Below are 24286 nucleotides of genomic sequence, written 5' to 3'. Positions count from 1 at the left end.
TTCAAGTGAAGCAATTGTTTCCAATAACCAAAGATCACTGCCTACTTGGTTTTATGTTCGTTTATGTCTAATGTATTAAAACAAAAAATTTTAATTTAATTTTCGTACAAAAAATATTGTATTGAAGACATCTTCCGTTCATTCGCGCTTTAAATAAAGGCACTTGCTCCTTCGTCGCTTGTGCTTTAAAAAATGCGCTCATGCGGGAACATCGTCTTCCCGCACTTGGTTCGTAAATAACTATTCCGAGTTTCAGATCAACACAAGACAAAAACCATTTAATTTTTTAACAGACTTTATTTCCCAATAAAAAACAACGAAATCAAGAAAAGAGAAGCGATCACACAAAAACAGATGAAGTGGTTGATGGACAATAAAATCACGTAGATTATTTTCGTTTTCCTACGCCACTGGTCCAGAAAAAAGAGACAAGCTAATAAACCTTATTGAGAAAGGACGAAACATTTGTATCTTTGTTTTGTTGGTTGCCTATTGTATAAAAATCTGAAACCACAACTGTACAAACAAACGTCCAACAGTGAAATACATATTTTTTGAATTATTTTTTTACTTTCACATGTATCGAACAACGCACGCATTATCAATATTTTGTTAATTAATGTATCCGTTTTAGTTAATTAACAAACGCGAGGTTGTCATCTCGTCTATTAATATACCACCCCTTGACATAAAATAAGCACAATGACACGCACCACTCGATACATTAAAGTTTAATTAGCTTTCTAATTTAGCATTTTATCGATGATGAACTTGTAGATAGAGATCGACGACCAACCCGTGTCCGTTCCACGGTGCAACCTTCATAATCTGATAACGTCTCTTTCTCCCTTGAACCCCTCAAAAATACAAGACGTCCACGCGAGACTGCACACCCTCCGTTCCGATCATCTCCCGCGGTTCCCTTTCAATAAAAGAAACGTTTTATTTTAAAGGCGTCGCTGTAAAATGTGTGCATCTGTACATCTGTAAACAAGTATCAAAAGATATTTTCTGCACCGAACGTCGTCTCCTTTTACGACGGATCAAAGCCCCAACGGTTGAAATAATAATTCCACCGTCGATTCCACGAAACGAATTTATTTTCGGCGGACCGGTCGAAAATCGACCGAGTCAAAATCGCGTCTCGGATCCACCTGCATTTGTTACCAGCAAGAATACGGATCAAAATCGTCCTTGGATTGTTGGCCGTGCATATGTGCATGCATTATGGAAGTAATGGCCGTCTTATTTCGTCTCGTTTATTCAATAACCGCCGCACATCCGAAAATAAACCTGGGGCCGGAAAGCAGAAACCGAGCTTCTTTCCTTCCCCTCCGTGAGCCGTTCCGGCCCTCCATCCGAACCTTCCTCCGGGTCCTCTCCCCGCGGCGGCTTCCGTTCCGGACTCAACTGTGAAAAACTGATTTTTTTATTGTTTTTTTTTCGATTTTTTCTAATCTTGGAGTCGTCGTCCCTCTAAAACAACAACGACGATGACAGAACACATTATAAAATAAGCGGCTGGTAACCATGGCGATCGGAGAGAGCAAGAGCAGCCTCCGTAAGCACACTGCGAGTGCGTCAAAGCAGCGATTTGAGCCAAAGAGTACACACACCCTTCCAGTTTTACATCCACTGTAGATCGCGGCGAGCTTGGCCGCTTTAATTGTCAGTGTATTGTTTCCGTTTTGTGTGCGAGTACGACCCGACGAACCGCCACATCGCCCCAGAACCGTCCCCAACATGACACCAGAAATAAACTGTAAGTTATAAATAGTCGCGGAAGGCTGTTACATTTTGGGCGCGCAATTTTTCAACTTTTGCGCAAAAAGTCTTTGTTCGCTCCCGGGACGAATGTCGAAAGCACACTTGTATTTTTTAGCTGCGAACATGCGTTCGTGATTTTTTTTCCTCCCGGAAGTGACGAATTAACTGGCTTCGTGTTGGGTCCATGTGGAGGACAATCTCCAACCCCAATCGATGCATTCCGCGATTAATTATTCACGAATCGTACTGACCCGCTTCTGTGCCGTCTCTGTTTTTCCACGACCGATGTTAACAATAATCGCTGCGACTTCCGCTTCTTAAGGTCGTGAGAAACTGTTAAATCACCGAAAAAAATCCACACAGTTACTCATCCACACATGACCACCGCCGCAATCCCATCGCTCCCATGCACAACACTTTGCGGATGATTTATTACGACTTGGTCCTTTTAATTTCGTCGACGCTTCCGTATGGCGAACGTAGATAACCAGACGCGGGTCTAGTTTTTGTTTATTGCGCGATCCGAAGCTCGGGGCCAACGAACTCCCCACTTTCGGGGGTGGGCCATGACGGTTGCCGCTTCCCTTTCTCCATCTCGGTTCGATCGGCCCTTCTAATTTCGAAAATTTCCCACTTTCGGACCGTTTTCACACGGCGGATAAGCCGGATAAGTTTCCCGGGCAATGCCACGCCCTTCGGTTCATTCTCCTGCGGGACCCGGAACACCGTACATCACCAGGATTATTCGCGCGGTCCTGTTTTGTCAAGTCGTTTGCAGTAAGGATTAAGCGGAGGGATTTAATCTGATGCACGGCGTGTTTTCCGCGCGCGCACACACACGTGAAAACTTAAAAATTTATGTTGCACAATTAAGTTTTAATGGAAGTTGAGAGTTTCGCAGGACGCGGAGCGCCAGTGGCGTGCACGGGAGCCTTCCTCCCATCCTCCCGTCGTCGGCGCATCACATTTATCGCCCCACAATAAGTACTTGATTTTATTTTATTGCCCGTTACTGCCGCGTCGAAGTTTTTTCTTTCATCATCTTCCGGTCCCATCTCTCTGTTCGGTGCTTTTCACCGATGATGTCAATTCCCAAAGGTCAAGGCTAATTCCCAAGATTTTTTCGCGCCCCCAAAATCTCGACAGTTATCACTTTATCCTGGAAGGAGGCCAAACAGGTGGGTGTCACCGTTTCGTCGAATGTCGATTGTCTAATTGCGCCTTCGATCGACTTTTCCCCGTGTTTCACGTTACCTCTCGTGACATTCCCCCGTCCGCCGTCCTAGCCCAAATTAATTGTTCACCTTAATTACAACGTACTCCAGGACCTCGCCTTGTTAAATATTAAAAGCCAATTAATCCCGTCAAGGACCCGGCTGAAACTGCTGAATACTTGATGCGGCTACAGTGTCGTGTTTCAGGAACAGCGAATAGGTTTCAGTTTTTGGTTTACGAGTCCGTTGCCATTGACATCTGTTTAATTTTAAAGAAATCCCGCAGAGGCGTACCGAATTCGATTACGCTAATCTGAAGGTTATCGATTCGCCGCCGCCAAGATTCTTCTCACGGCGTCGGTAACTCGCGTCCCTCGAGGAATCCCCGTCGCATCCGCCACATTTTACGCTGCACTCTTGAATTATTAGGTGGGATTCGTTCCGAAATTCCATTACTGTACGTCTCATGACTTATTTAATTACGATTGAAGAAGCTATTCTGGGTGGATCGTAAAGTGCATCGGGTTGTGATTGCTTTTCCGCCGCTACCATTTCCATTTTTTTGTCTCGCACCCTACTCAAAAATCACTTTTACTTGTGCAGGAATCCGTTGTCACTCGTCGCTTGATGAAGACGCCGAACGTGCGAACCGAAAACCCCGATAATGGTGTAGTGCTAGTCTCTAATTGGTTGTGAAGTGTTTTGGAACGTTTTAATCCCGATGGATAGCAATTCAGTGTCCCCCATGCCGGATATGGCCCCCATGGCGGAATTCGACAAGACCCCTCCCACCCCGCCGGAAGACACTCTTCCCATGGACGACCTGCCGCCGCCTCCGACCACGGTGACGGTCCAAGAAGAAAAGGAAAAGGAAGCGTGAGTACCGTGGATTTTTTCCGTGCGAACCGGGTCGTCTATGAATAAAATACAACAATACCGATATACTCGATTATTCCATTATTTATCGGACAATATCCACGTCGCCGTTCATTAGTGCGACTCGACTTTTCCGAAGAAAGTATAAATATTTGATCATTTTTTTACGTTTCACTTGATTCGAATGCTAACAATGATTTCGCACCGGACTTTCACCCTCCTGGAAGAATTTTAATCTGTTTATTGCGAGCCGATCAGGTGTTACGTGAATAGAATTTCACCCTGGGGGTTGTCGGGTGACATCTGCACACGCGATATTGACATCGACGGTCCCGTGTTGGCTCACAACCCTTTCGCATTCCGGCCAATTAGATTGATTGAAGTGAGCCATTAGTCACCCTTTCCGTGTAACTATTTCAGCGTCGTTGTCCTTTATGATTCCAGTTATCATTTTGTTTTTATTGCCCCTCTTGGTTACGTGGACCAGTGACGTGCACCGGGGAGGAAAATTTACTCCCTCATTCTTCTCGCACAATCGACTTTTCACTTTCATGCACACAAAGAACTGCACGAATGTTTTGTTTTTTCTCTTCCGCCCGTTCAGGACTCGGGACCGGGAGATATCTGCTACTCGTATTCTTTATTTTAATTATCTCCTTCAGTTTATTTTAATTTTCTCTTCTTTCTAATCACGCAACGGTGTTCTCTAACGAGACCCGTGAGACCGATCTGAATCCAGCGAGAATTATCTTCCAGGGGAGGACTCGAGATACCAACAAAAGTAGGAAATATTCCAGCAAAAAATTAGACGTGCTTTATTATTTAAAAATAATTCAGAATTAATCTATATTTCTTTACACATATTTTTATGCACTAATTACAGAGCTCCTATACTTGAATAGTTATTTACGAACCAAGTGCGGGAAGACGATGTTCCCGCATGAGCGCATTTTTTAAAGCACGAGCGACGAAGGAGCGAGTGCCTTTAATTAATGCGCGAATGAACGGAAGATCTCTTCACGCAAGTGGTTCGTACAATATTTTTTGTACGAAAATTAAATTAAATTTTTTTGTTTTAATACATTAAACATAAACGAACATAAAGCCAATTAGGCAGTGGTCTTTGGTTATTGGAAACGATTGCTTCACTTGATATTTCAATTTTTGCAATAATTTGTGAATTTTGTAGGAACAATTTTCAACGATTATAAATCTTTCCGTAATTTTTTAATGGAGGAAAACCCAGGGAAGTTGTATTTTATGAACTAAATTTTATTATTATCAAGACAGATTTTTTTTGAATGCCTCAAAGGGCCAGTGTTTTTTGGAATTTTTACATTCGAATCGACCGGGAAGCACTCGTTTCGGAGCGAGCGTTGGATGTTGGAAGCGTTGCTTTCAAAGCTGAGTACAAAAAATAAATTACATATTCTAAAATTTTACAAAGTACCAATTTTCTGGGGTTCAGCTCTGCTTGGTTAAAGACTCATTTCTAACATAATTTTAGTTTTGAAAAATCAAGTATCTTGAAAATTTTCAAAAAAAAACTATTTTCCTGTAGACTAAAGTACTTTTTTGTCACAAATACGATAAAAAGTTATTAAGAAAAGTTGTTTAGAATCAACATGTAGGCCCCTATACCAAATTTCAAAATCATCGGCCAACTATGATTTTTCATTTTTTTTATGTTTATTTCACAAATCAAAGAATTTTATTTTTAACAGTTCTTTTATTATGAGTAAAAAAAATTCACACTTAGATTATTACTACAAGTTACTGGCTTAACACTAATAATTAAATAAAAAATTTAGATTAAATTTTTGAAATTTTCAAATATTTGGGTACCAACATAACAATTTCAGCGTCATTTTCCTTTATGACTCCAGTTATCATTTTGTTTTTATTGCCCCTCTTGGTTACGTGGACCAGTGACGTGCACCGGGGAGGAAAATTTACTCCCTCATTCTCTCGTACAATCGACTTTTCACTTTCATACACACAAAGAACTGCACGAACGTTTTGTTTTTTCTCTTCCGCCCGTTCAGGACACGGGAGATATCTGCTACTCGTATTCTTTATTTTTAATTATCTCCTTCGGTTTATTTTAATTCTCTTCTTTCTAATCACGCAACGGCGTTCTCTAACGAGACCCGTGAGACGTCGATTTGAATCCAGAGAGAATTATCTTCCTGGGGAGGACTCGAGATATTCATAAAGACGCCGACGCTGTTGTGTTTACAGTTGATGAATGTGTAAGGTCGTCCACCTGCCACAATGGTTTTTGTCAATCAATGTCGCCACAGTTTATTGAACTTAAATATTGAATAACTCATTCATAAAATACAAAAAAAATACCTCCCAATTTCCTCAATAATCAAAAAAATGAGTCAAGAATTGTTTATCATTACCGGAGATGACACACGAGGTCAATTAGTGTTAACGTAATTAACCACTTTTCATGCGTCCTGGTGTCGGTGTATAATGTGTTGCCTACATCGCACCCTTGTTCAATTAAAATTCCATTCCAATCAATTTCTACCGGTTCGACAATCACCAATCGATCGTTGGACCCATCGCCACGGCCCATCACCGCCAACAGGTCCTGAATTACCCAATAATGGTCCCATTGACCGTGACGCGCCGCAGCATACTCCGCCAATTAGCATATAAAAGTAGCTGATTGTTCTTCCTCATTGTCGTAACTCGTAATCCCTCTATTGACAACATCCTACGTGTCCCACGCTCGATCACGTGACCTCCCACCGCCGCTCCAAATTCCCAACCGTACCGAAAATTCGAGCGAAAGCCGTCTGGACCGTCGAATTATCTCATTACCGAACCAATTAAGAAGTCGTGGAGTTTCGTCCGACCGTTGGCAGATGTCGCCGTGTCGAAACCGCGAGACCAGAATCATGTCAACAACAAAACGAAACTCGCGCGCAGTCCCGCTCTAAACACAAACTCAAAAGCAACAAAGTGGGTTTCTTCTCGGTCGCCCTCTTCGTCTTCATTTTATTTAGTTCGCTTTCGCTCGTTGTGCGTGGTGTACGTGCGCATATTGTGCCTACATGTAGACAAAGTGTGAAGTTTTTCGGAAGTTGATCGTATTTTTTTTTGGCAAGAAGAAACCAGAGGGACCATGGCGAAGAACAAGATGCACACGTAAGTTCGACGCCGCGAGAGGAATCACCTCTCGTAAACTCGAAGAGACTGATCCTGGACTGGGACATTTAAATCCGCGAGACGAAAACTTCCACACCACTAGTAAAATATTTGCGTTCCACCGTAAGACGGGGCCGTAAATTTTTTTAAGTGTTTATGTAAACTTTTATTATCCAAGCAAGATCTTAATTGTGTCAAGTGTGTCTCTGGCATAAAATGGGATGTCACAGCTTTCGTAACATGTTTTGCGCTAATAATCAGATGACCGGTGTCGTCACTCGTCGTTTGGCAGGGGTTCGCAGGAATTGGCCGAGGTTTGATGGCCGCGTCAGGGGAAGCACGGCAGGAGCGATGGCGCGTCGAGGGGAAGCGTCATTTCGAATTCCTGCCGTCGTCTTCCGAAAAATTCACGTCACGGAGTGGCCCTCTTTAATATGGTTTTAATTACAAACACAAGTTCCCTCGTAAAAAGCTGGTCTGTGCGAGTACATTAAATTTGATACCGTGTGTTTGCGAGAGCATCAATAAAGATTATGGCTCTTGTACACACAATGAACGAGCATGTAAACAAACCGACGAATTTACACCTGTTAAGTAAATTAGTTCAATTAATTTTTACGCGAAAACGAGGTCGCACGGTAGCTACTCCCTTTAAGCTCGCCGAGATTTATCTTTCCTCCTTTCGTTTAAAAACATTTTAACCTTGCCTCCGGGATTATTAACAGGTTTCATTTATTTATAATCTGGTTGGATAACGATTTTGTGATTTTTACGTCGAACAATGCGGTTGTTAACTCATAAACGCAATTCCTTGCGTTGAGTCGGTCTCGAGGGTGTGAGCTTTTAATCAATTAGGGATAAAGGTTCGCCTCCCAATAACTCTCCGGCCCTCGACAAAGTTATTGCGGATTAGGTAGGTACGTTTTATGCCGTGTAGTAACATCGACGACTATAATCAGCGGATCGTCGTGGTGGTTTGCCAAGGATAAAAATCCAAAATAACCGAGTCCTTGACGAAAAAAATTCGGGGGATTTTTTCCACGCTTGAACTTGAACGTTCGTTATTAAATTTTCATCGTACAAGAAAATCCCATTTGCGTTAGTGTCGGATGAGGCAATCGAAGCCCTCACGGGACCGGTCGGAAATAGTTGGCACAATTCCTGCTTTACCTACCTACATACAAAATAAACACACGCACAGAAAACAAATTTTAAAACGTGTCAACATTCGCACATAAATTATTAACATGTAATTCATGCACAAGTATCCTTGGAATTGTATTGTATGTATTGACGTGTGCGCCTGCAGCCCCACACGATTATGTAACTCAAAAATAATAATTCGAGGGAAATTTTACGCGCTAAACAGGATGTGACTAAGTACTTCTATTAAATAACTAAAAATAATTGCGACTAATTGGGGAGTAAATGTGCATTCTACAATGTCGTCGAACGAGCAGGACGAAGACGGATGATTCCGAACAACAAAAAATTAATAAGAAGCGATAGGTGTAATTTGGCAACGTGAATTTAAATTGCCTGCACAGTTACATGACGAAACCTCGAAGAACCTGTACCATCGATGACCTTAGCGCCGAGATAGAGGAGAAATTGAGATTAAATTAAGTCAGAAGCTATTTATAATGGATTATGAGACGCAACATTTTATCAGAGATGCAACAATATCTACTCGTTTGCCCAAAATAAACATTTCCAACCCAAAGAACCGTTCCAAGAGCGCTCCAACAATCTTGTGGCGAACCAGCGCGACCGTCGAGCTCTGCTCTAATTGAAATTGATTCCGCGGCTCGAAGACACATCGGGTCACCCGACGCAAACGACCATTTTTTATGTGGCAAACACAAAACAGCAAATATTGTAACGGTAAATGTGTTTGTGTTTTATTAGCAAACTGGGTCCGGTACGATGTTGGGATTGGGAATTATCACGTTTTGCACTTAAAATACCGATAGAGACATATTTCAATGACGAAAACTGGGCCAGCGCGTAACTATTTTCGCAGTTCATTAGCACGACAGTGAAGAAGTTCTTCGCGAAGAACTCCCGTGCGGAAAATGCGCAGGAACTTGATGCGAACAAACATCACGATTTTTAATATCGACGTTACTCACTGGAAAACCTTAAACAATGAAACGTTAATTAAGCAAAATGTTAGATTAACTCAAGGTCGGCATGTTGTGACGCGAGGAAAGCGACGTTTTCCAAGCAAACGGTGCAACAAAAGTGGATTTTTTTTATTTTTAAAGGTCTAATGTGATCTTTCTAAAACAGAGCCAATTTCACACTGGATATAATTTGATACGACTTACAGAACAGGGCGAGTTCTTGCGTTACATCTTCCATTAGATAAAGTCTCGTCTTACCCAAACGTCCAAATGCTGTCGGGTCTGACGACGAAGGCCACAAAAACAAGAAAATAATATAACCTTGTTGGTTGAATTATTGGTGAAATAAATTTTTTCCGTCCCACAATATTTCCGACGTGGTCTACTTGTCACCTTTTGATAAAATAATAACCAGTTCAATGACAGAAATGAAATTTTATCATAAATAGTTGGGTCATTGAATGAGGCTTTTTGTTTAAACTAACGGAAAAATGTGTGAAACGAGCGCACAGGTGTGCCAAAAAACTATTTGTTTTATCGCTGGCTGTAATTTTCTTTGTCGAAATCACCGCGATTTCTTGCGGCTTTTGAACTCTGGCCCCTTAAAAAATTAACAACAATACTCCTACGAGCTGGAGGAGAGCAAAAATCATACCCGGTGGGAATCGTCTAAATTATTCATACCCGGAGGAGTGTACTGCATATTTGAATGCAATTCCCTCCTCGTTTGGATTTATCATTACGCAACCGCTATCGCAGTCGTGTCTTGCTCAAACGAGCCTTCCATTAATTGAAATTAGATAAACCACTTGGAATTGCTAATGGCGCGTCTTGGTGTCATTTTATATTTGTGTTATTGAAACCTTGGGTGTCATCCTTAATTATTGTTGTGACTTTTGGATGACATCCTTGATGCAACCGGCGGTTTTTTGTCTCTTTTGGGCGGTCCTCGCGCCAAAAACTGACAGATTTTGCCACCACATTCTCCCCTTTGGCACAAGCACCAAATTAGCAGGCGACGAAAAAAAAGTTTTCGTAACGACTTTATTTCCGTCGGCGCCCTGGGATCCCTGGACCCTCGCAGGTGCACAGTTACGCCACTCCGTACAAATCCATCTTACGTGAGAACAAAATCCGACCTGATTTCAACCTCAGAATTAATTTCTTCCGACACGAACGAGAGACATTATGTATTGTCATCTCCGAGCAATTACCAACGAAAGTAACCACGACGAATCTTCTCATTTTTACCCTAAAACACCGACATGAATTATGCGAAATTGTTTGGCCCACTTTTACTTTCGTTGTCGTTTTTATATAAGTCGTGGGAATTTGAATTTCGCGCCGAACGCGTTACACAATCTCTCCGCCGCTTGATATTGAATAATCCTCAATGATAACTGGTTTAGTGTAAGAGGAAATGCAACCCGCGGGTAGAGGTTGTTGGACAAGTTTGTTTCACAATGAGCCCACGTCTCGTCGTAAACCACCAGCGCGCCCATGCACGTTACTACGGTGGGTCCGAGAGTGGCGACACCTGCGGCATGGCGGCCTCAGGGGAGGCGTCCGTCGTTTTGATGGCCTCCGTAGGGGAGACGTGCGATTTTCGACGGGAATCATCTTCATCCCGGATGATTTACGCGTCGTAAAGTCTTGAGCAACGACCGTCGTGGGCTTTGTCTGATGCAGAACCGTCGCTTTGTAGAAAGTACGCTTCCATTAGTCGATAACCGTTAACATTTAGCATTTCGCACGGAAAGCGGAGAAACCGGGAAGAAGAACTATGAAATTTTTATCAGATGGATTCGGAATGGCTCTGTGAGTCTCGCGTAGGCGGCTTACATCTGTTATGAGCGAGGGAATGCAATATTAAACAGCTGTGATAGCCTCGAATTGCAACCGTGATAAATAGCAGAGTTGACGTGACGGCACTGCCACAGCTTTAACTAAATAATTCGCAATGAATGAATAAATGGCCGCGGCGAAATGAGCGTGTGAAAGGGCGCGATCCGGCTAGATCACGCTAATTAACGTACGCTCACGGAGCCCCTTTCATCCCCACGCGAAAAAATTCCACGAGACTGAAAGAAAATCGTGCACGTTGCACAAGATTCGGGTCGACGACCCACTCTGAACGCTCCTTCTTCACACTCGATCGGACAGAATCGAGTCGATCAGCTTTTTCAAGAAAATTCGTCCGGTTCGAGTGGCGGGGCTTCCCAAATTGGTCGTCGGTGGCGACCTCTAGTTAACTCGGTGAATCACATGTTTGCTAATCCGTCAAAGAAGCCGACGAAAAGGTCACACTCCGGAGCCGCCCCTGCTTTCTATTGAACGTAGGTGTCCGTATTTGCACTCCGTATTTTCTCGACAAATACTAATACACTCCAAGCTCAAAGCGTCAGCTTCGCGCGGAATGGGGAAGGTAATGATCGAATTTGTACTCGGATTCCTGTTCAAATATTTTCCACGCCTTTGACCTTTCGCTCGATTCCTCGTTTGGAAAAATAACAAGCACCAGAGAAGAAATAGAAAGTTGGAAGGCGCCGCGGGGGATGCACGCGTAATAGGTCGTAATGGGCGCCGGAGGAGAGGCAGGACGTTCTTTTTCTTCGCTCCAAAAACTGACACTGTTTACTTTTGCGTAAAACCGAGCGGAACTGATAATCACCTTGGCTCCGTTTCTTTGTACGAACGTTAGAATTACGGAAAAACTGCATGCGGGGAGAAAGCGTCCGAGTGAAAAGGCAAAATCTGTCCGACTTCACTTTTTATTAAGAACCAACCAACGAAAAATTACAATGCGAGTGAAATGCGACTAGATCTCTAAATGGCCATGTAGCAGATGTACAACACGATTCTCACAATCGATTCGGAACCGTGTTACTTGGTCATTGTTGGACTTTCATCTGAGGACCCAATTCGTCTGCTTTGTGATCGAATCTGTGGGTGAAATGGATTTGCTTCCGTCGCACTCTCGGAAACAACACAATCGATCGATTGACAGCTCAATTTGTAATGTTTCGAATCGATGTGTGTTAAACACCCGCCACTCGCGATCACGAACTTGACCAATAAACAAATCATATTTGGACTCGCCGATTGATTTATCTCTTTCAGACACCGGCACTACGAGGAGGAGAACGAATGGGGCTGCGGGAGCTGGCTGGAGTACGCCTTGGTCATGGTCTTGGCCTGCATCCTCCTCCTGGCATCCCTCGGTCTCACCCTCTATTGGGTCATCAGACACCAAGAGGGCTTCGCCTGGAGGGACGACCCCAAGCGACAGTTCAACCTCCATCCGGTACTGATGGTGGCCGGCTTCATCACATTCAGCGGATTCTGTGAGTACCGCAATTGCGTAATTCGATTTCTACGAGGTGCACGATCGCCTTTCACGAACCGATCGAGCGCGTCCAAGAAAGGCGACCAAGTGGATCACTCGTGGATTTCTCTCCCCCTCGACGGCATCCATCACGCTTAACAGTGGTGCATGCGGAAGAGAGGAGGATCGGTGATTTAGGAGCCATTTGCGAATTCCTAGACCATCTCCGATCGATCTGATTTACGATGCGAGGACCGGTCCCGGAGCACCTAACCCTCCCGTGCTCGGAACGGTTGTCAAGGCTGAAATTTTAATTGCACGCCGCGGATGCCATCAATTACTAGGTCTGCCGAAGAGTCGAGGTCGACGACCACCGAAAAGCAAATTTCTTCGCCAAACAACACCGGGATAGTTCTCGGAGTCGCACACGCACTCCGACGCCAATTAGTACAGTTGTTGTAGCAATTAGCGACGCTTAGTTTTCTACTCTACTTCCCGTTGTTTGTTCTCGCTCAATTACCCCCCGGATTGCCAGCTCTCACCTTTGCGCCGCAAAGGAGACTAATTGTTATGGTTTTTTTACAGCCGTTTTGTTGTATAGAATATGTCGGTGTTGCCGAAGGATCTACGTCAAGCTTCTCCACACCGTCTTTCACGCTCTGGCGATTCCTTGCGTCGCCGTCGGTTTCTTGGCGGTCTTGGACTCGCACAATCTAGCCCTACCCCCCATTCCGAACTTCTATTCTCTTCACAGCTGGATCGGCCTAGTAACAATGGGCCTCTTCGCCATACAGGTGAGTACCTTCATCAATCAGACGTCGTGATATGTTAACAAGCGGCAGGTGAACGATAGTGCAGCCGCTGAAGGGGCGTGATCGGATAGAAAGAAAACTCACACTTGCTGTAAAAATACAGTTACTTCAAGGCACTCCGAGCCTTCGGGCCTGGTTATGAAACCGTGTCGTAACCGAGCGAGGTGGAAATTAAGTCTCCTCCGCAGCGATAATGAGAAAATACGAGAATCAAACGATGCCACGGAACTAATGAAAGTGCACACGCTGCATTTTAGATATTCTATTCGAGCCACGGCTGTTTTATCGTCGAGTTTGCTTTTTAACGTAGATAATAGTGCAGCAGAATGCACGTCGAGTCCGTAGGCGGGAAAGGAATTGATTTTTCGTTGAACAAACCATATCGATGCAGTTATGAGGTGGTACTTATCCATGCAAAGTAAAACTTTTCGTTATCGAGAAATTTTCAACAAATAGAAGACGATACGATCCCGCATCTAGTACTTCTGCTTCTGTCTTCTATAAAAATCAATAGATAGTCGCTATCAGAAGCGAAACAAATACGAACGTCAATGTTTTTAAATCGATCTCCAGGAATAAGAGTTCTTGAAGTACCAAAGGTGCTTGGACTCCATTGGAAAGTAAATAAAGAAACAAATGTAACCTGAATTATCATTTTATTATTATCATTATCGCCGCTTGAATAACGCAAACGTCATCTGCATTCGTCATACTGATAAAAAGTTGCTTTTTTGACCGATCCCATCGGATTTGATGACATTCGTTGCATGATGAATGGTTTGAACTCATGCAAAAAGTACCTTTCCCTACTGAACGCTCCAGATTGATAAACGCCTACATCTAGAAAGAACTTTTGCGCGCGTTTCGTTTTGAATTAATAAAAATTTTGAGTTTCACTAAACGATTGTAAAAGCTCTTATCAAAAACGTGGCCCACTGCAAGAGTTTATAACGACAAAAGCCGCAATTTCAGATAAAATTTGAAGATAAAAAATATATTTAAATATTTGACATGATTTTTACGTCCTGGGATATCTGGTTTATATTTAAATATCAGAACTGTGTTTTTTTATTTGATTTTTTTTCAAAACGTAAGCCGACCAAAAGCGTGCACGTAAGCAAAGAAATCTGGAAAAGTGACATTTTTGTGAGGACCGAGCGAAGAGATTAACGAAAAAGCATTTTTTCGGAGGAGTCAGTTCCTGAAACGGTTCTAATAAGAGATGACGCCGTGGAACATAACGAGCGCAATTGAACAATTGTTATCAATTTACTCATGTGGGTGCACAATTTTTTGAACAACAACATCACTCTCTTCTTCCGCACCACGAAACCGTGCCGTTCCAATTGGACATGTAAAGGAGACAAAACCTCATTAAATGGGGTTTTCACATTTTATTAGCCGTAATTGACCCAGATATTAGGGTAATTGTTCCGATACTCCTCATCCTCGCTTGTCGCGCTGACTCACCCCCACACCCTCTTCCGTCATTCAGGATGTTCCTTTTTTCCTCCCAGATAAGACAGCTCGCGGAAAACCGCAAAGCGACGCGAGTTCCCCCGCAGATACATTCCGAACGCGTAACGACGTCCGATTACGATTTCGCCCTTAACTACCCACCCCATTTTGTTCGCAGTTCGTCGTCGGCTTCTTCAGCTTCTTGATCTTGCTGTGTTGCGAGGGCGCCACCGCGGGTTTCAGGGCGTCTCTGGTTCCTATCCACGCTTCTTTCGGCCTGACGACGTTCATGTTGGCCATTGCGGCATGCCTGACCGGGCTCACCGAGAAAGTATTCTTCAGTTTAGGGTGAGTATTCGACGGGGGACGAACGGGGAGCATGTACAAGCATCTCAAGAATGCAAAAAATCAATTGTTACTTTCTTTAACGAGCACGGAGACAACAAGGTGAAGTTTTTGAAAAATGTCAAGGTCTCACATTATGAGCATAATGATCGAGTTGAGCGAGCCGACTGACTAATGAATGCATTTTGTGTCCCTTAGATCGTACTATACCACATTGCCTGAAGAAGGAATGGTAGTTAATGCCTTAGCAATGGTCCTTGTGGCGCTAGCTATTGTTACAGGATACATCCTGCAGAGAGAGGAGTTCCGGTTCCGGGCGCACATCCTCATCCGTTCCGGGGATCTATAAATTCCACACGACTTGTCCATATCAAAATTTCCCGCCTCCTAGTGATACGATTTTTATATTTTTTTATAAAAAAAAACTTATGTAAAAGCACACTACGTATTTTAACGCTCTAACAAGACTCTCTGCATGCTCTCTCACTCTCCTTATCGGTGCATGCCTCTGATGCTTGAAACTGTTCGGGTTCCAGCATTTGTACATAAAGCTACGATTTCTTACGACTAACGATTTCAGGAAAGACGAATACCCCAAATGGCCGGAACAGGCGTTAATAGTGAACGCTCTCGCTATGGTGTTGGTGGCACTTGGTATTTTAGTATCTTACGCTGTTCGTAGCCCAACACTGCGTGGCGATGCAAAGGTGTGTGTTACGGAAAGATTGTAGGACAGTGCGCTTTCGAGCGCCAAAGTCTCGGATGTGAACGCCACCCAAGAACCTGAACGTTTCTAACACCAACAGAATGGATACTCCTCATCTAATAACAAACAGACATGATTTTGCATGTGTAAATTGTGTTTGTTTTGGTGTTCTAATTCGACTCTCATTTCGTAAAAAAAAAATTATGCCAAATTATAAATCAGCATTACTAAAATAGCATCGTAGTGTAGCCAGTCGTGGGGATGGGGGACGCACCGACGGCGCACACGTCCGGTGTGCTCTTTCCTCCCTCTCTTGTTTTATTATTTTCTCATATCTTTAAATATTAACCAACCTATTAATCTTGTACAGAATCGAAATTTGTTAACACGAAAGCTCAAAACTCACTAGATGTATTATAATCAAATACTCATAGCTGTGTGTGCTATTCTATTTAAGACTATAACTATAATAGAGCATTTTATAAATATTTAAGGATTTGTTGAAATATTTATATTACGTTTTATAGAACAACGTAGAAAGAATGTTGTGGTAGCTCTATTTCTAAAAGCAATCTGTTTCAGAGTAAGAGATTTGATGTTGAAATATTATTAAAGAAATTAGAAATTAAATCGGTGTTCACGATTTGTAAATGTTTAACTTCCAGTTCCGCATTATACTAGAAACAAGTACAATTTCTTTAATGGACCAATAAAAATTTTACAACTCGTTCATACGACACATTGAGATTTGTTGTTTCTTCTATATTTGTTATACATATTTATATTTTAATTCCAGTAAATTAGGTAATATCATAGAGTTAATATATGACGTGCAAAATAAATGTGTACAACTATTTATAAGTTTTAATAAATGTATCAAAATTATTTCTTTTTATTCTTCCCCACAATTATCTTCTTAAAACGTCCGCGCTCACCCTTGACCCACAGACTTAACCGTCAATGCATGCGATAAGTCAGATCTTGCATTTCACTCAGACTTAAGTCATAACAAATCATTGCGTTTACTCAACTTTCCCTGATTGGATAAAAGTTTCTAATTAAAGTCGGCTCGATCGTTTGTATTGACTTGCGCTGTTTATTGCAAATTACGGGTTTGATTCGTTTCAATTAATTGGTCTAGACTGCAATTTACAATAAGTTATTACATCTGTTCTTTGTTAAGTTATGCAACCCACAATATACACTTTCATGAACACGAATTTATCAAAGCGGTCGAACTACAAACAACAAATTTTCCAATAAAAAAATTCAAATTGTTTATAACAATCAATAAACTGTCAAATGTCATCTGTCACACCGCTATATCATTAAAAATCACTCCAAAAACTGTTAATTTTTGTTGCTAAGCGACGTTTGTTATTTGCGTATTATAACTGGCAATCGCGTCTTTCTAACAAGAGTGCCATGGAAATGGGAAATCCTCAAAATTGTTGAATTTTCCACATTTTCTCGATTATTAGACAAAAAATACGCCAAAATCAATTCCAGATTGTTTTCTGATCGATCAGAACCACCACCAATTCGATAATGTTCCACTTACCTGTCTCAAGGGGTGAAGACGCTCTTCCTGGACTCTTCATTTGTAGAAACACAATTTTGCTAACAATGTCCTCACAACACAACTCAACATCATTAAAAATTATTTATACATCGAACAATAACAATTATCAACAATTATTTTCTATTAAAACACCGAATCGAATCGAAAAAGAACTTTTCAAAGTTCTCGGCGGCCGCGGAATCGAACGCGTCGTCGTGCACTGTCGGAAACAACCGACAAGTTCGCGGGAGTTATGAATTTGAAAAAGAAATAAATCAAAATCGCCCCAAAATCTCTTTTATTCTTTCATAATATTCTTGTACTGGATTTGGTGGTCGTACATTTTCAAAAACACTTTGTACTTTTTGTTGTGATAGTCGACAACCGCTGGATCCGGATTTACCACTTTTCCTTGGCCTCCCATCGACTTGATGGCGGTGGTCACGTCAGGGAAGTGCTTCGCGGCAGAAGCTCCCAGGATTGCAGAACCCAGAAGCACCGATTCGACCTCGTCGGGACATATCACCGGGAGGTTGACAACGTCGGCTTGGGTTTGGGTAAAGAGAAGATTCTTGCTTAGGCCCCCACAGATCAAGAGTGATCGGATGGACAAGTAGCCTGATTGGACGAGTGAGTCGAGGATGTGTCGAGTACCATACTAAAAGAGAGATTTTTGTACAAAATGTTGAGCAAAGGAGAGAAAAGTAGTACTGAGAGAGCTTGGACCGTGGCCAGGTACAAAAGAGCCAAGCTTTTTTCGTCTCCAGCTAGAGTTAAACCACAAATCTGAAATCAGTTGTTTGAAACGTGGATCGGGGAAATTAGTAGCGGTACTGACAGTTCCTTTGAGTGTTGGGTCTGCTATGGGGGACCGATTTCCGTGGAAGTCGGGCCAGACGTGGAGGTCTCCGGTTAAGAACGCTTCGTTGTCGAGATTCGCCTCTTTGGCCATTGCTTTCAAGAGGTTACTCAAATAGATCTGGATGTGCCTGAAACGCCAAACAGTACCATCTGCGACCCAGATTAGGAAGTACATACATTTCGCCAATTTTTCCTTTGATTGAAGGAGTCGCAGGGTGCGAGTCTATCACGTGGTCTATGAGCTTCCCTGTGGCACTCTGCCCCCCTTCGTTCAACCACATTCCTGGTACCATAGCGCTATAGTACGGCCCCCAAACTCCTGGAGTAAAAATCGGAACCTTAGACACAGCCATGTGACACGTCGAAGTACCACAAATCAGACCTTGAAATCCACAATAAATAATTTACGAGACAAAGTACTAAATTTACTTAGTCTGGTACTGAAGTCCGAATCGATTTTAGAGACGCGACACCCCACCAACCCCAACCCTCCTGCGTGGGCGTCAATAATGGAAGTCCCAACAGGAGTACCCACTTTAAGTCCCAACTCGGAGGCAGCGCTTGCGGACAGACCCTCACCGACAGGTGTCCCAGGTGGCAGCACTACATTCCCGATCTTCCTCCAATTGTTCTCCTGTAAATCCCCCAACCCCACATCTTGGAAGTACCTCAAGTTCCAACCCTGACCCCCATCGGTGGTAATTTCATACGTCCATTTACAAACCAGCGAACACAGAGATCGGGACTCGCTGCCGGTGGCCTTCCATGTCAGGAAATCTGGCAAGTCGAAGAACGATCCAGCTTTGTCCCACTGGCTTGGGAGGTGCTTCTTGAGCCACAGTAACTTTGGGGTTTCCATCTCGAGGGAGATTTTCCCTCCGACGTATTTGAGAACGGAATGGTTGAGTCGATTGATCTGGGCGGTCTCTTCGGATGCGCGATGGTCCAGCCAGAGGATCACATTTTGCTGGTCGTTGCCGGACGGACTGACACTCAAAGGGTTTCCAGATTTATCCAGAGCAACCAACGAGCAAGTCGCGTCGAAACCTAATCCTTTCACATCATCGGGATCGATCCCCTTTGTGACTTTCTACAATCGACATTCTTGTACGGGTGTTAACAACCGGCGTCGTTACCTTAATGCAAGTCACGCAGGCGCTCCAGATGTTGTCGGAGGACTGTTCGTAGAAATCTTGCTGGGGGTTCCAGGTCTGGATGGATTCGACCGCGGTCTTGACAATTCTTCCATCTTGAGTCACCAGTGCAGCTCTTGCGCTACCTGTACCGACGTCCACGCCGACAAAATACACTGGCATGGTTGTAAGTTTAGTCACAATGAACCTTGTCAAGGTCTTTTTAATTGCGAGGAAACTAGTTCTGAGTGGGGAACGATAGCAGAGGGGTCGATGGTGATAGCCTCTCGAAACTGATAACTTGAATTTTTCGATTAAAAAGGAAATATTGTACGCACAAAGTGGACAAGAACTAAAACAGCGAAATTGTACAATAAAATTTTATTGATGGTTTATAACTCTTATCTCTTATAAAGCTGATAAAAATGGATTAATTAAGCTATAACGTAAAAGGAATTAGCTGTTTGTTGTTAACAGCTCATAAGGATTTGCATGTGTTAAAACGCATGTAAACAATGTCAAATTGACCATACGTGACGTCATTAGGTCACGTGTGCTTTATGTAATGACATTGACACTATTAACAGTTATTCATTGCAGTAACAACTGTTACTATACAATATCGTGTTTTTGTAGATTATTTGAATTTAAATTTGAAATGTCGTAGATGGCGCGCGCTCGATTGTTGTTAGAGGTTATGTTGTTACACAACAATTCAGCGATAAAATGGTGCGCCATAAAAACAGGTGCGTACAGCCTCCATCAAAAAAGCCCACTAATTAGATAATTTCTATAGATATATGGTTGTTGAAATCAACCAAGTATCGAAAAAAGACGACGCCCCGTTAAAGCTACGCGCCCCTTCGTTGCACCACTCTGTCATGAACATGGTCCAGCAATTATACGGCGACTTCGGCGTGGCCTCAATCACAGCGGGATTCACTGCAAAATATTGCAACGAAAAAACTAGAATCGCCGTCGTTCGGTGCCGCCACGGCCCCCACAAGTTCGTCGCGAGTAGCTTGCCGTGCATCAAATTCATCGAGCAAAAAAGCGTCCACGTGAATACTCTGTACTTAGGGGCCACTATAAAACACTGCTTCAAGTTCATACAAAGGTACCAACAGAGGAAGCTTGATGAGTATTGCGTGGGGCTGAAAAGCGACGAGGAAAAGGTGGCTCTGAGGAAGGCGATAATGAATCTAGACCCAGTTTTGAGCATGCAATAGTTCTTGTATTTTTGTACACTTTAATAAATGTTTTGTTGATTTTGGCGTCTTACTGGTTGCCTACTTGAAAATCGTAACACAAGCGAATATCTTTATTACACAATAAAATAAATAGTAAAGTGATTGCACCAAGTGGGAGTTGAGCAAATTTATTCTTGTACTTGGAGCCATCATTGCTTCGAGTTGGATTCACCTAGAGCGGCTTCGTCGGTGGTTGACCCCCGGAACCGCGCCGCCAGAGTACTGGCCAGCCTGCCGAGGTCAAATCTGCAAAGCGACCCTCAGGAAGTGTCAAAATGCGTAAACGGACTCACTGATGGCCGTGTCCCGGTCTGCGAACTCTCCTGCATCTCCCCTTCTTGTCTCGAGCGTACCCCGTGGCGCATCGTCGATAGTGGACGACTTCCCCGAGAGCTGGAGCGTCAGCCGCCCCCACGTCGTCACTCGGAACGATCGACAGGTTGGGATTCGGCTCTTCGATTATCTGGACCTTGATGCGGTCCGGCGAGCTGGTGCTGAAGGGCAGCTGGACTTTGTCGTCCGCCGGCGTCGTCTTCTCGGTCTCCGCTTTGGCGGTGGTGCTCGCAGGAGCAGGTTTTTCGGTGGTGGTGGTGGTGGCGGGTTTTTCTGGAGCTGGCGACGGACTCGTCGAGGTTTCTTCCGGAGGTGGCGGCGGCTTCAGGGTGACATTTCCCGCGGGTGGTTTTATGGTGAAGTCGGAGTAGTCGTAGTTGTAGTCGTAGTCCTGTACAGAATTAGTACCGGTTTTGAGCGATCAGTGAGACTCACCCCTAACGCGTCGTCTCCCAGCAAGGCGACGATCTGGAGGTCCTTCAGGTGCACCTGGATGTTGTACTCTCCGGTTTGTTTCTGGTCGTAGACTAATTTGGGCGAGGGTGCGTCGATGGGGGCGCTTTGCACCGACAGAATCACGACGGAGAAGAGGCAGATCGAAGGGAGCTTCATAGCGGCAGGACTCGTGGCGATCGACTGAAATCAACAGTGATGGTCGATGACTTCTTCAGGTGCAAGGCTAAGGAAGGTCATGATCGGACCAGGTGGGAGTTTGTCGATTGGCGGGATTACCGCTAGGTTCAGGGAACTATATTGTGGATTTTCAAGAAGCAGCCAAAAGTTCACGAGATTTTTTTTGGATTTGTGACCGAAGAGGACCGTTAGTCGATGTGTTTACGTCTTCGGCTACTAATTGGTGGTTGAGTGGCCCTCGCTGACCTGTCCGGTCATCGTTAACCTCAATCCGGACAATTCTGCAAGACCGAGTCCTTGTCTAAAATCGGGAACTGAGACGCTTCATTCAGTCCATTGCAGAGATAAGCGTCTATTTTGGTGCGCGCTCTGATAACAGTTTGTTTTCTTCGTTATGCAATTAGAGTCGAAGATCGTCTCGAGAAACGCCATTCCAAACCGATCTGCAGTGCTGCTGGTGCACCGGCCGGTCAGAAAACTCCCGTTAGTCGTGCCACCTGTTACGGTAAAATCTCCACTCGCCAAAAACTCAATCACAGTCGATCCCGCTCCATCCAGCAAGTATGATCCTGCAAGCTCTCCTCGTCGGCGTCGTCTCCGCGACTGTCGCCTCGCCCCTGCCCACGGAGTCCCCCCAGAGGGTCCTCTACAACCAGCGCCAAGACGGCGACTTGAACGTCCACGCCGAGCTGAAGAACATCGTCGTCATGGTCATACCCAGCCAGACGAGCTCGCCGTCCCCCAGCCACTGGCTCGACTTCCTGCTCAAGTCGTTGCCGGAGAGGAGCCACTCGAAGCGGCAGCAGGCCAAGAAGGCGGTCCCGGGGGCGGAAACCATGCACTTTATCGAGTCGAAGACGGCGCCCTACCACGTGGACATCAGCAGGAGCAAGAGTCATCTCGCCAAGTTGCATCCAGAGCTCCCGGAAGTGATCGAAGCCGAAGAAATCGTCATTGCCAAGTCGCCCACCGTGGAGCTGGTCAAGGATGAGAATCGACACGCGAGGATCGCGAGGGCGTTTGTCCTGACGGTGCCCCAAGAAGAGGGCTTTGGTAAGAAGAAGGACGGGAAGAAGAAGAGCAAGGAGACGGTCAAGTCGGTGCTGAAGCTCTTGGGGGCCGAGAACGAACAGTGCGGGCCCGGGCTGGCTAGGGACTCGGAGGGAGTCTGCAGAACCATCAAGAAATAACGATTTAATCTTGTATTTATTTTATTATTAAATTATTCCTCATAAATTTTTTTATTTTTCTATCCCTTTGACGTGACAGATGTCGTATGACGTCTGTCACCCCGCAGAGTAGCCAACAGTGTGCTTATGAGCATCTGTCATATTTGACAGATGTCATTTTCCTTCTTGATAAAATAAAAATACAACGAAATAAAAATCCAGATAAGAATAAAAATATTGATTTATTTATTTTTCAAAACGGTCGCATTAAGCACAATATAAATAACAATAAATAATAGGAAAATCATGGCTTGGTGTGGTGTCTCCTCACAAACGGTCTGATAAACCCTGGCAGTCTCAACCTCCTGAAAAACCCCCATTAGATAATTTCCTCGATGTCTCAATCTTTACCTTTTGGCACCTGCCGCGACCGGGGCTTCACTGGAACCAGCTTCAGTGCTGACATCTGGCGCTTTCGTTGTTTCGGGCTTGACCGTCGAGCTACCTTGGGGTTTTTCGGAGGTGTCCGGCTTAAAGAACTCGTCCAAATCGCTGGTCCCTTGTTCCAAAAGCTCCGGATCGACAAGCAACGACGCCAGCATGAGCGACCCGGGCGGAGTCCACACTAAAACGACTTTATGGATATTAATTCTCAAATTTTCAGAACCGTTCTGTCTCTGGTCGTAGACTGCATCGAATTGGGAGAGGTCGTACGGATCGTTGTTGTTGTTTACTTCAACTTCGTTCTTTGCCGGCTCAACTGGAACACTTGTAACACTGCGCAAGAAGCAAGCGATCAGGAAGAACAGCGATGGGGACAACATTGTCGGGATGTTCTCACATCGAATGCTTCGCAGGGAATGGCGATTCCGTCATGTGAGAATTGATTTAACAAACTGTAAGACGAGTTTTGCATCGTACGGAGGTGAGGTGCACCTGGGGCTCGAAGCGGTGCCGAGGAATGCAGAGAAAGAGGGAAGGGAGACAGCTGGAGCGGTAGTTGGGGCCCGCAGTGCACATTTCGGGCGATTTTTGTATGCTAGGTCTAGAGTGACCGTCTTTGCGTCCAACTGGGTGTCACAAGTTCGACTAACGGTACCAAGTATCACAAAAAGCAAATGTGTTTATATGCAATATGTTCCCGAGAGAATGTCACCCAATTAAAATAAACACACTTGTAAACAGTTATACAGGAGTTTTACATTTTTTTTTCCTTCCTATTACGGTTGTTATTATTATTATTATTTACGTGTTTTTCTTGCGTCTAAGGTTAAGATGATGTCAAAACATTTATTAACAATTATTTTAAAAAAAACGGGTAAAATCTGATTATTTAAAAGACAGAATCGTGATTTTATTTTTTATTTGCAAACACTCTGTATACGTTGTAGTTTTCCTGTTGCGATAATGATGCGTTGTCAAATCGCTTCTTTTGTGTATACAACCAACATTGCAACATCGTAATATTACGAAAATGTCTTAAATTTTCCAAATTTTGATCTTGTCCGAGTAACAATGGTGTGACAGACTTGTCGTTGGTAGAAAAATAATTCTT

At 43.8% G+C, this 24286-nt stretch overlaps 6 protein-coding genes across 8 annotated transcripts; 3 read left to right on the top strand and 3 right to left on the bottom strand.

The window, feature by feature from the left end:
- Nucleotides 1-1602: 1602 nt before the first annotated feature.
- On the top strand, nucleotides 1603-16676 carry nemy (no extended memory). Of its 3 annotated transcripts, none has more exons than XM_069040945.1 (6): nucleotides 1603-1762; nucleotides 3585-3857; nucleotides 12266-12489; nucleotides 13056-13264; nucleotides 14919-15088; nucleotides 15666-16676. In XM_069040945.1, exons 2-6 carry the CDS (start codon nucleotides 3703-3705, stop codon nucleotides 15814-15816), a joined length of 909 nt encoding a protein of 302 aa, XP_068897046.1. In that variant the 5' UTR covers nucleotides 1603-1762; nucleotides 3585-3702; the 3' UTR covers nucleotides 15817-16676. The 3 variants fall into 3 exon arrangements, with proteins under 3 accessions (XP_068897046.1, XP_068897045.1, XP_068897047.1); XM_069040944.1 differs by lacking the exon at nucleotides 15666-16676 and adding an exon at nucleotides 15284-15447; XM_069040946.1 differs by lacking the exons at nucleotides 1603-1762; nucleotides 3585-3857; nucleotides 15666-16676 and adding exons at nucleotides 6780-7019; nucleotides 15284-15447.
- A 957-nt stretch (nucleotides 16677-17633) lies between these two features.
- LOC138125542 (FGGY carbohydrate kinase domain-containing protein) lies at nucleotides 17634-19695 on the bottom strand. Its single transcript, XM_069040920.1, has 6 exons — nucleotides 19350-19695; nucleotides 18643-19303; nucleotides 18391-18595; nucleotides 18191-18341; nucleotides 18064-18138; nucleotides 17634-18010 (listed from the first exon to the last, which is right to left on the bottom strand). Exons 1-6 carry the CDS (start codon nucleotides 19527-19529, stop codon nucleotides 17651-17653), a joined length of 1632 nt encoding a protein of 543 aa, XP_068897021.1. The 5' UTR covers nucleotides 19530-19695; the 3' UTR covers nucleotides 17634-17650.
- A 235-nt stretch (nucleotides 19696-19930) lies between these two features.
- On the top strand, nucleotides 19931-20615 carry Pop5 (POP5 ribonuclease P/MRP subunit). Its single transcript, XM_069040928.1, has 2 exons — nucleotides 19931-20092; nucleotides 20143-20615. The coding sequence occupies exons 1-2, from the start codon at nucleotides 20073-20075 to the stop codon at nucleotides 20573-20575; spliced, it is 453 nt and encodes a 150-aa protein (XP_068897029.1). The 5' UTR covers nucleotides 19931-20072; the 3' UTR covers nucleotides 20576-20615.
- Nucleotides 20616-20652: 37 nt separating this feature from the next.
- Nucleotides 20653-21628, bottom strand: LOC138125547 (uncharacterized). Its single transcript, XM_069040925.1, has 3 exons — nucleotides 21365-21628; nucleotides 20890-21320; nucleotides 20653-20842 (listed from the first exon to the last, which is right to left on the bottom strand). The coding sequence occupies exons 1-3, from the start codon at nucleotides 21539-21541 to the stop codon at nucleotides 20746-20748; spliced, it is 705 nt and encodes a 234-aa protein (XP_068897026.1). The 5' UTR covers nucleotides 21542-21628; the 3' UTR covers nucleotides 20653-20745.
- A 298-nt stretch (nucleotides 21629-21926) lies between these two features.
- On the top strand, nucleotides 21927-22798 carry LOC138125549 (uncharacterized). Its single transcript, XM_069040926.1, has one exon. The coding sequence runs from the start codon at nucleotides 22126-22128 to the stop codon at nucleotides 22750-22752; it is 627 nt and encodes a 208-aa protein (XP_068897027.1). The 5' UTR covers nucleotides 21927-22125; the 3' UTR covers nucleotides 22753-22798.
- A 156-nt stretch (nucleotides 22799-22954) lies between these two features.
- Nucleotides 22955-23664, bottom strand: LOC138125550 (uncharacterized). Its single transcript, XM_069040927.1, has 2 exons — nucleotides 23143-23664; nucleotides 22955-23096 (listed from the first exon to the last, which is right to left on the bottom strand). Exons 1-2 carry the CDS (start codon nucleotides 23553-23555, stop codon nucleotides 23036-23038), a joined length of 474 nt encoding a protein of 157 aa, XP_068897028.1. The 5' UTR covers nucleotides 23556-23664; the 3' UTR covers nucleotides 22955-23035.
- Nucleotides 23665-24286: the final 622 nt, after the last annotated feature.

The sequence above is a fragment of the Tenebrio molitor genome, chromosome 3 (assembly GCF_963966145.1).
Source record: "Tenebrio molitor chromosome 3, icTenMoli1.1, whole genome shotgun sequence".
Lineage (NCBI taxonomy): Eukaryota > Metazoa > Arthropoda > Insecta > Coleoptera > Tenebrionidae > Tenebrio > Tenebrio molitor.
Note: the sequence above shows the minus strand (reverse complement) of the source record. Positions and strands in the feature narration are given on the sequence as shown.